Below are 12,111 nucleotides of genomic sequence, written 5' to 3' on the forward strand. Positions count from 1 at the left end.
AAAAAAAGTTATGTCGAATTTTGTCCAAAATCTACTTGTGCAAACTAGTCCCTGGTTTTTTGCCTGATCAGAACCAAACCAGTCTAGGACAGTTCTCTGGACTCTGCTGAACAATAATTATCGAGAAAAAGTGCAGCTTTTGCATTTGGATGGCTGTAACAGGGTAATTTATGAAAAGGGGCGTGTCAAAATACACTCAAAAGCCTATAAATCCTAAATAAAAACTCAGAACTGCACAAAAATTGCTGAGCATATGTGCAATAACATCATTAACAATCATGCAGAGTTTCATGGAGATCGGACCATAGGTGGCGCTATAACTGGCAAAAAGGTATCGTTCTTATTAGGTGTTCAAGCACGAAGTGTTGAAAACCTATTGTAATTGTACTGATTTTTATTATTATTATTTTTCTTCTCCCCTAAAACGCATCGTGCAGCCCAAACCATAAGTGCTAGAGCCTTGAAACTTTGCCAGATGGTAGTACAAAAATCGAGGAGAGGTTATCAAATTATGAGCCCGATTGGCCCATAGGTGGCGCTAGAGCAACCCAAAGTACTAAATTGGTCATAACTCCTAGGTCGTTTGTGCTAGAATCACAGTTTTTACATCACTGTAATCCTTGGCTCAAGACGAACACGATGGATATCTCCAAATTGGATTTGGAGCGAAAAAAAAAAAGTTATGTCGAATTTTGTCCAAAATCTACTTGTGCAAACTAGTCCCTGGTTTTTTGCCTGATCAGAACCAAACCAGTCTAGGACAGTTCTCTGGACTCTGCTGAACAATAATTATCGAGAAAAAGTGCAGCTTTTGCATTTGGATGGCTGTAACAGGGTAATTTATGAAAAGGGGCGTGTCAAAATACACTCAAAAGCCTATAAATCCTAAATAAAAACTCAGAACTGCACAAAAATTGCTGAGCATATGTGCAATAACATCATTAACAATCATGCAGAGTTTCATGGAGATCGGACCATAGGTGGCGCTATAACTGGCAAAAAGGTATCGTTCTTATTAGGTGTTCAAGCACGAAGTGTTGAAAACCTATTGTAATTGTACTGATTTTTATTATTATTATTTTTCTTCTCCCCTAAAACGCATCGTGCAGCCCAAACCATAAGTGCTAGAGCCTTGAAACTTTGCCAGATGGTAGTACAAAAATCGAGGAGAGGTTATCAAATTATGAGCCCGATTGGCCCATAGGTGGCGCTAGAGCAACCCAAAGTACTAAATTGGTCATAACTCCTAGGTCGTTTGTGCTAGAATCACAGTTTTTACATCACTGTAATCCTTGGCTCAAGACGAACACGATGGATATCTCCAAATTGGATTTGGAGCGAAAAAAAAAAAGTTATGTCGAATTTTGTCCAAAATCTACTTGTGCAAACTAGTCCCTGGTTTTTTGCCTGATCAGAACCAAACCAGTCTAGGACAGTTCTCTGGACTCTGCTGAACAATAATTATCGAGAAAAAGTGCAGCTTTTGCATTTGGATGGCTGTAACAGGGTAATTTATGAAAAGGGGCGTGTCAAAATACACTCAAAAGCCTATAAATCCTAAATAAAAACTCAGAACTGCACAAAAATTGCTGAGCATATGTGCAATAACATCATTAACAATCATGCAGAGTTTCATGGAGATCGGACCATAGGTGGCGCTATAACTGGCAAAAAGGTATCGTTCTTATTAGGTGTTCAAGCACGAAGTGTTGAAAACCTATTGTAATTGTACTGATTTTTATTAGGTGTTCAAGCACGAAGTGCTGAAAACCTATTGTAATTGTACTGATTTTTATTATTATTATTATTATTATTATTATTCTTCCGCCGTAAAACGCATCGTGCAGCCCAAACCGTAAGTGCTGGAGCTTTGAAACTTTGCCATATGGTAGTACAAAAATCGAGGAGAGGTTATCAAATTATGAGCCAGATTGGCCCATAGGTGGCGCTATAGCAATCAATTGCGCGAAACTGGTCATAACTCCTAGACCGTATGTCGCAGACTCAAGTGTCTTATATCATTGGAAAGCTGGTCACCTGGACAACAAAACGTATATCTCCGATTTCATTTCCGCCATGATAGATTTTCCGCCATTTTGAATTTTGTCAAAAACCTACTTTTGCGTACTAGTCCCTGGTTTTTTGCCCGATCGGAACCAATCCAGTGCAGAAATGTTCTCTGGAGTCTGAAGATCAATAATTATCGAAAGAAAGTTGAAATTTCGATTTACGGTCGCTAGGGGGCGTCAAAACGTTAATGTGGGCGGAGCCTATTTTACTAAAATGCCTATAACTCGATAAGCAAATGAGATAGCTTCACCAAACTTGGTACACATGTGTAGGAGGTCAATCTGAGGTCACGATAAAAAAACCGCGTCGATTGGCCACATGGTGGCGCTATAACACAGAAAAAACATATAAACACCTGACCGTTTGTCCGATTGACTTGAAATTTGGTATGCAGTGCCTTGGCCCAAGGCCCCATGTATGTGTAAAAGGATATTGGCGTATCTCAAAAAACATGGCCGCCATTGGCCAATGAAGTGTAAGCACCTATCAAACAAGGTTAACGGAGGCCAATCAGAACGAAACTCAGTGGGCATGTTCAACTCATGGCCCTAGAGGTCTGTAAGAGTTTTGAAAGAAATCGGCCACTAGTTGGCGCTAACGAGTTTTACGGCTCTGTAATCACGTGGTGTTAGAAATATCATCACAAAATGCATATCATTTGATAGATCTCCTCATGTTGAACAACTTTGCCTCAAGAACCACTGCTGTCAATCAAACCGTTCATTAAATATTCACGAATATGTTAAAAACCTACTTTTGCGAACTAGTCCCTGGTTTTTCACCCGATCGGAACCAGACCAGTCTAGGACAATTCTCTGGACTCTCTAGATCAATAATTATCGAAAAAAAGTGTCATTTTTGCATTTGTATGGCTATAATTGGCTCATTTAGAAAAGGGGTGTGTCAAAATGCACTCAAAAGCCTATAAATCCTAAACAAAAACTCAGAACTGCACAAAAATTGGTGAGCATATGTGACATAACATCATTAACAAGCATGCAAAGTTATATGGAGATCGGACCATAGGTGGCGCTATAACTGTTAAAACGCTTCAAAATCATATATGTCCTATGGTAAATTGCCTGTATTGGCTGTAAATGGTGTTTTTCCATCTATGATGTCAGTGGTTAAATGCTTGCTAAATAAATCTTAATGTATTTTAACGTTAATGTGCTTAAAGGCCTTAAAGGCCTTAAAAGCTTGAACACCGACAAATGCTGCTTGCAGCTTTAATTTGTCTTGTTATTGTTATTATTCTGCCGTAAAACGCATCGTGCAGCCCAAACCGTAAGAGCTAGAGACTTGAAACTTTGCCAGTAGGTAGTACAAAAATCGAGGAGAGGTTATCAAAATATGAGCCAAATTGGCCCATAGGTGGCGCTATAGCAATCAATTGCGCAAAACTGCTCATAACTCCTAGACCGTAAGTCATAGACTCAAGTGTCTTATATCATTGGAAAGCTGGCCACCTGACGTAAAAAACGTATATCTCCGATTTCATTTCCGCCATGATAGATTTTCCGCCATTTTGAATTTTGTCAAAAACCTACTTTTGTGAACTAGTCCCTGGTTTTTCGCCCGATTGGAACCAAACCAGTGCAGAAATGTTCTCTGGACTCTGAAGATGAATAATTATCGAAAAAAAGTTGAATTATCGATCTACAGTAGCTAGGGGGCGCAAAATGTACGTTGTGGGAGGAGCCTATTTTACTAAAATGCCTATAACTCAAGAAGTAAATGAGATAACTTCACCAAACTTGGTACACATGTGTAGAAGGTCAATCTTTGGTCACGATAAAAAAATCGCGTAAATTGACCACACGGTGGCGCTATAAACAAGATAAAACCTATACACACCTGACCGTTTGTCCGATTGACTTGAAATTTGGTATGCAGTGTCTTGGCCGAAGGCCCCATCTATGTCTAGAAGGATATTGGCGTACCTAAAAAAAAAATGGCCGCCATTGGCTAATGAAGTTGAATCACCTATTAGACAAGGTTACCGGAGGCCAATCAGAACGAAACTCGTCGGGCATGTTCAACTCGTGGCCAAAGTTGTCTGTAAGAGTTTTTAAAGAAATCGGCCACTAGTTGGCGCTAACGAGTTTTACAGCTCTGTAATCACGTGGTGTTACAAATATCGTCAGAATATGCATATCATTTGTTAGATCTCCTCATGCTGAACAACTTTGCCTCTAGAACTAATGCTGTCAATCGAATCGATCATTAAATATTTGCAATTACGTCAAAAAACTACTTTTGCGAACTAGTCCCTGGTTTTTTGGCTGATCGGGACCAGACCAGTCTAGGACCATTCCCTGGACTCTCTTGATCAATAATTATCGAAAAAAAGTTGAACTTTTGCATTTTTCGCATGGTAAAATAGGCTAATTTAGAAAAGGGGAGTGTCAAAATACACTAAAAAGCATATAAATCCTAAATAAAAACTCAGAACTGCACAAAAATTGATCAGCATATGTGTCTTAACATTATTAACAAGCATGCAAAATTTTATGGAGATCGGACAATAGGTGGCGCTATAACTATTAAAAAGCTTTTAAACCATATATTTCCTATGGTAAATTGCCTGTATTGGCTGTAAATGGTGTTTTTCCATCTATGATGTCAGTGGTTAAATGCTTGCTAAATAAATCTTATTGTCTTTTGATGCTAATGTGCTTAACGGCCTTAAAGGCCTTAAAAGCTTGAACACCGACAAATGCTGCTTGCAGCTTTAATTTTTTATGTTTTTGAAAAAAGTACCCTATCCTCACCAAGTATTTTACGTTTTACAATTTACAGCCATTAATCCAGTGTCACATGATCCTTTAGAAATTATTCTAATATGCTGCTCAAGAAACATTTATTATTATGATCAATGTTGAGGAATACATTTCAAAAGAAAAGCAACTATTTGAAATAGAAATTATAATAGAATATAAATGTCACACTTAATAAAATAAAAAAAAGAAATAAAAAAATGAAAATCTTACTGCCCCTAAACTTTTGACCGGTAGTGTATTAACATATTATTTTTCAAATAGGCTAAATCTAAAATTTGACAAGATAATTTGACATATCAATGGCACACGCTAATATGTGTGCTCGACGTAAACCTGTCAACGTGTCATGTTTTCAATTGTAAAATAAGAGTTTTTCATAGAATAAATGAACTTTATCTTGGGATGCTGTCAAGCTCTTGGGTTAAACTTTGTTTATGTCTGACATATTTGTTCTGGCACGAAGCACTGCAGACTGCATGTGCCCTTCAGAGGCGTTGAGAGGTGTTTATACTTTATCCGTTCACCCTGGCATGACTCTCAGAAGTGACGAGCAGCAGTGTGGAGAAAATATAAGCTGAACCAGCAAGATGCAGCAGTGAAAAGTAGCTTGCCAAACTTTACCCTACCAAGGTATTATATTACTTGTTTAAAGGGAAGTTCACCGATCCCACAAGCATCCCTAAAGCTTAACTGGCAAAGCACGACAATGTTCAGGTCATTGGTTTGACTCCCAGAAAACACATGTAGTATGTAATCAGTTGTCATTAGTCAATGTAAAATAACAATGTAACAAATTAGAAAAAAATAAAATAATTTAAGATAATAATAATTATACACTACTGTTCAAAAGAGTGGTGTTAGCAAGATATTTTTCATGTTTTTGAAAGAAGTCTCTTATGCTCACCAAGGCTGCATTTATTTGATCTAAAATACACTTAAAAGAGTAATATTGTTAAATATTACAACTATTTAAAATTGAACTGTCAGTGTCTTTAATTAAAATTTAAAGCTGAATTTTAAGCATCATTACTCCAGTCTTCAATGTCACATGATCCTTCAGAAATAATTCTAATATGCTGATTTGCTGCTCAAAACAAATTTCTTATTATTATACATTTTAAAAACAGTTGTGCTGCTTCATATTCTTGTGGAAACTGAGCTACATTTTTTTTTCAGGATTTCATGACTAGAAAGTTCAAAAGAACAGCATTTATTTAAAATAGAAAAAAAAAATTGTAACAAATCTAAATGGCTTTACTTGTCACTTCAATCAATTCAATTCAAATCAATAATAAAAAAATAACAAAAGTTACCACAAACTTTTGGATGGTAGCATACATAAATACATTGCAATATATTTATGTTCATTGTTTTTTAAACACATATATACTTTTGTTTAGCATTTACCATTGATTTTTTAAAGTAGTAAAATTATTATTTGAGAAATGACTTTTTACTTTAAATTAGTTTTTTTGTGATTGTTGTTTTAACTGTGTCAGATCGTCAATGACATGTAGAATAAGTACGGAAAGTATAAGCAGTGTTTTAACCATCTGCTCGATTACTAAACGCATGTGGGTGTCCCCTACCTGCATCTCAAGAACTTAAGTTAGTGGATAAATATGTGAACGCATTTATCTAAACAAGAACAACTGAGCAATGGGAAATTTCTAAATGTCCCTATCAATGACCAAATCCCTTCACCTGTGTAGAAGTCGCTGCTGAGTTAAATGGTAAGACTTCAGCTGTGTGCGTGAGCATGAAGGTGAACAGAAAAAAGATGATGCCATCTGACCTGTGAAGCGCAACACCGCTGTTATGAACAGTGTCAGCAATGACAGGATTTTGACATGGACTGCTGAGATGTTATAACTGCTAAGCGGAGAACTGAGACAGGCCCGACAAATGAGAAAGAAGTCAAAGAAGCTCTGAAGCGATGTTTCTAGGTCAGTGATTTTAAGAGGGAGCCATGAGGCACATCTTCCTCTTTCACACTTCAGAGAAAAAAAGTGGAAGACAAGACAAATGTAAAAGGAAAAAAAAAAACTCATTCCATTTAAAGCCTGACGCAGCACTTTGAGCTATGAAAGTGTAGCTGATGGCAACAGAATTGGGATAAAAGAAATACATGCAGGGCTAATAATGTCATGCTCACAGTTTTTTTTTTTTTTTTTATCACACACCCATGACCAATTTTTTAAGAAATCATTAAATTAAATCATTAATAACGCAGAGCCAGCCTGCAGGAAGATGACCTTAAATGAAAAGCAGGGTCAGAAGAGGAAGGCTAGGTTGAGATGTGCTCATAATACATAAGCAAAGCAATATATGGGCAAAGATTCATATAACAAAGCAATAATACTGATCCAGTATGCTGGCAGGAAGATAGTGCCCAGTTCTCCTATTATTGTCCTTTATGTCTGTGTATGCTCGTGAAAAGTCTTCCTCTTACTTTTAAAGTAAGGGAACGTTTTTGATAAATCTGTTCCCTCCATCCAAAAACCACATAAAAAAAAAAACTTTCCCTGTTGTTCCAGGAAAAGGTACACCAATAAATATGTTTATCATGGAATAATGTCTTCCAATTTCATACACTAATTTAATAAAAAAGCAAACAAAAAAACATTCGCTTAAAGAAGTAAGCTTTAGTATTCCATTCTTAACATCTATTGAACTTTCTATTTAGCAAATGCATCTTTATTAGGCAGGAACTTCATTTTAATTTTCCTTTTTAAAATTCTTAGCAATTCAATTTGCGCTTTGCTATGATCACAGTAATTTGCTTCTTACATGTCCTCTTCAAACAGGCTTGGCATTAATATTCAGCAGCTTCTGATCTCAGAGGGTGATTAACATTGGCTCATCGTCAGGGAATGTCTTTGGGATATTTGTTCAGGATTTTTAATTAGCTTTTATGAATCTTAAAAGCTTTGTGTGTGTGTGTGGGGGGGGGGGGATATAACTGTGGCTGTCATGAATTAAACATGTAACGCCACAGTAAACAATGTGGTACATGAACCATCAACACAAACGTCAAGCAGGACAACAGAACAGCAATTGGAAATTGAAAAAAAGTTTAAATGTCTCTATGTCATATATATATATATATATATATATATATATATATATATATATATATATATATATATATATATATATATATATATATATTATATACACACACACACACTGCCCGGACAAAAAAAACAAAACAACTTAACTTTAACTAAATAACATTACCATATTTCGGGGACAAATCTGTACCCAGAAGTGAGCTAAATCTAACAAAACCTCCATCTGGAGATATTTAAAATTGTAAAAATGCAGAAAGTTTTCTGTTAGGGTAACTATATAAATTATTATGGGTCAATAACGATCGGTGGCTGATCAATCGGAGCACCCGCAAGTTATCGTAATCCGCAGCCGTCACCCGCATGTGTGCCCGCACACATCAAATAGAGTAAACTTTGAAAAAATTATACTTTGGGCTTTAGGGTTAGAGTATAGTATTTATAACTAGCTATTTATAAAAACAATTGAAGTTTTATAGATAGCCAAGATAACGTGTGTATGCATGTTTAACCTCTTTGTCCATGCTGTCCAGATCTTCTTTGCAGAGTGTGTAGAGTGGCATGGATTCAGACATGCTGGGCTGTCGTTTCCTGCGTGAAGGTCCAGGCTGCTCGTCGTCAGCACTCGATCCTGCAGCCTCGTCCCGCTGCTGAGACCCCTGAGCTAACCTGAACAAACACATCAACAATCAATCGCTCAACATTCATACTCCAGATCAGCGGCTGGTGAAGCAAGTTACAGTGTAATCAGTCACGGGGTCAGATATGTTTCTCAAGCACTACTGGCTGAGTTTGCTCTGACGAAACAGCAACGCAGAACAGGAGCCCCGTCTCAGTCCAAGCAACAAGCAATCAAACATACACACAGCACAAGCCTGTCCACAGCACTCAGCAAACATTCAATCACATCTCCACTTCTGTCAGAGGAGCCACAACATGATAATTATGATAACTCAGCACAGTGAGAGAGATGGTCAGAGCGGACGGCGTCTGAAACGAGTAACGTCACAACAAGTGCTCCTGCTGTGCAGTCCGTTTAAACCAGTGGTCACCACAATTTTTAAGCCCAAGATCCCTTACCACGGCATGTCAATTTACATAAATTCCCACATTTGATCAGTTTAAAGGTGCTGCATGTAAGTTTTTGACATAAAAATACCATCATTTGCAGATATTTAGGAAACATGCAGAGTTCACTTCTACAGCCAGTTATTTGACTTTTGAAATGACTACCGCACATTGCCAGTTCACCCAATAATATTTCGCCACCACAGGTTGCCAGGTGGTGGAAAACACAGCATATTGCAGCCATGGAAGCCAGCGAACAAGAGATGGGTCAGAGATTGCAGATTCTACCCGACCTAAAAAGCCTCCGCACCCATCTAAAAATCTCAATGAACGGGAGCATATTAAAATGCGATATCAACTCATCATAAATCAATACATCAACTTGCAGTGTGTAAATCTCCTCGCATTCCATTGTCAATTGCGCTCGTTCCTGTCGCGTGTACTCAATCTGGCAACTTTAACCTCTTAAATCCAAAGCCGGGGGGCGCTACCAAACGATCACGTATACTTAACCACTTGCTTAACACAAAAAAGATGTTGTTTTAAAGCTTAGAAGCTTAGCTGTATACAGTGAATATAGAGAATGTGACCACCACTTAACAAGTGCTTTACATTTACTGACATATTAGAACAAGTGCTCTATTGTAATAGAGTATAAAAAACTGCTTTACATGAAAATGTGATCTGTAAAATCATAGTACATAACAGACAGACTTGTGTCATATATACTTGAAAAAGGTCTCAACTAGCAGAATACAAGCATACTTGTTTCAGTTACATCGTGTTGCAAATTATTATGCAAGGGACATATCAGTAGGATTTCAGTACACTAAACATTCAGATATTTTAAAGAAAGTGTTTGTTTTATTTCTTCTATCTTTTTAGATAACTGGTATCAATCTCAGACAGGTTTGTTAAATAGTTTGCAAGGTCTTCTTTGGTAAATGGGAAACCTAATTAAAGAGGTTGTTACACATTATTAAGCAAATCACAGAGCTAATGCAATACGGGGAGCAGGGAAGATCTTTCTGAAGATGAAAATCATTAGAGCACAGAAGAACTCGTCAGATAAATGTTTAAGGAACGTTTCTGTGAAAACAAATAATTGTTTAAAAAGGGAAACTATAAAAAAGCCACTGTTGAGCAGCAAAACAGGTATTTGCTTCTGCTGGTTTCTGGAGTTTCAAGAACCTCCAATCCATGCTGGCTGGGAGTTTTCAGCCACCCCTAGCCAAAGCTCACTAAGAGAAACGTTTACAGTACAAACATTTTTGTTTGCAACATTAGTAAACCATAGTAGATCACATATCTTTATTTAGAGCAGTCAGTCTCTCGAGCGATCCCAAACACAACATAAATCTATATGTAGCCTATAAGCTATAATACTTCCGGGATCCGATCGTGTCGAGATCATGACGCAGTGTTTTCCAACACCATTTGAAAGTTCAACAAATGGAATCTCGGGTATGGTGGCTTGGTATAGTGGGTAAGGACAATGTATAGAGACTAATTGGACACTGTTTTACAGCTGGAGCTTGGATTGGTTTAATTGCTCAGATTGACAGGTCTTGATTTACTAGGCACCGTAGAATAAGAGCGCACATCTGAAACACCGCTGGAAGATCACTCATCCACCAGGATCTTTTTACTTGTAGTTTATTCTATGTACTTACTTTTATTGTAGCATTTACGCAAGCAAGTAGTTCTTATGTTCAGTAAAATCACTTTTTTGGAGGGTTTTTTGGACCATTGATTAATTATGTTTCGAAATAAACAGCTAGCCTGCCTAATCCGTTGCATTGCTTAAATACATTAATACATTTAGAATACGTAACTGCAGTGCACTCACTTTATTTGTCCTTGTGTGTCTGCTGCATGTGTTTAGTGACGCATCAAAACTACACTTGCTTAATCAACCATTAATCAACCATTATCATTATCAATCATTATCAACAATTAATTGACTTGATTAATCGTTCGCATCCCTACTACCTATCGAAGAACAGATACAGCCCAGATTGTATTTCTAACTTGAGGCCTTTTATTTAGTATTTTAATTGCATTTGAAATGCTTTAGTTTTAAACTTTAAAATTGATGCTGCCAATGAAGTGCCATTGTTAATTATAAAAAATGCCATTGTTAACAGTAAAATGCTTATTCGTTGAAGCTTCTGAAGGTACCAACTACCCATTGGCATTTTATAAATGAACTGTAAATAAAATTAAAATAACAACATTCTCAATTAAGCTAACTGCATTTCTATGCACCATCTTATGCAGCATCACTTTTCAACTGGTTGGCGTCCCTAATATTTTTCAATATATATATTTTTTTTTATCAATAATTTGATTTCTCATTAATAATAAGTGAATGTGCAAAAAAATATGTTTTGAACACCACCATGTTATTACATTTACCCATTTTTAATTCATTAAAATGTAATAAAAATATATTTTGTCAATATTCATGGGAAATTTTATTTCAATGTCTCATTAAATTGAAAAATTATAAAGTCGGCACACCACGGCTCCAAAAATATAGAAATGTATTGACAGACTCTCACAAAGGTGACGTTTCGAGCACACAGGCTCTTCATCAGATAAAATGAGCTCATGAAGAGCCTGCGTGCTTGAAAATTCACCAATGTGAGAGTCTGTCAATACATTTCTATATTTTTGAAACTGAAGTGTGCTTTATACTTTTTTCTGTTTTTTATTTTTGGCTGAGCACCCACTTTGAGCAATTTGCAAGTGATGTGCATGCTTTTACTTTGCTGAATATATCATTATATGAAATTAATATGAACATATTATATAATAATCTGATAATTAACCATTTTAACTATTGAAATCAATGTATTTAATTAAAATATCCCATATTTTTATCCCGTTACTGCTCAAAACAGTAAAAAAAAAAAGTAAACCTACGTCTACGTTTTCTAATAAGACAAATATTACTCTGAAATGTTTTCAAACTAAATATATTGAATTATATTTGCATAAACCTTCAATTTCATTGGTTCATCAATAGTCATGTATGTATGCAAGTATATATATATATATATATATATATATATATATATATATATATATATATATATATATATATAGACCCAAAG

At 36.3% G+C, this 12,111-nt stretch overlaps 1 protein-coding gene across 2 annotated transcripts in view; it reads right to left on the minus strand.

Annotated features, from left to right (window-relative positions):
* ctdp1 (CTD (carboxy-terminal domain, RNA polymerase II, polypeptide A) phosphatase, subunit 1) overlaps positions 1 to 12,111 on the minus strand; it is a 115,612-nt gene that overhangs the window by 77,528 nt on the left and 25,973 nt on the right. The window contains exon 11 of one of the 2 annotated variants that reach the window (XM_079590990.1): positions 8,437 to 8,593. The exons of the other annotated variant lie outside the window; for it this stretch is intronic. Within the exon in view, the coding sequence (XP_079447116.1) occupies positions 8,437 to 8,593 (157 nt within the window). The remainder of the gene's footprint in view (positions 1 to 8,436; positions 8,594 to 12,111) is intronic. 2 annotated transcript variants of the gene reach the window in all.

The sequence above is a fragment of the Phoxinus phoxinus genome (genome assembly GCF_949152265.1).
Source record: "Phoxinus phoxinus genome assembly, chromosome: 19".
Taxonomy (NCBI): domain Eukaryota; kingdom Metazoa; phylum Chordata; class Actinopteri; order Cypriniformes; family Leuciscidae; genus Phoxinus; species Phoxinus phoxinus.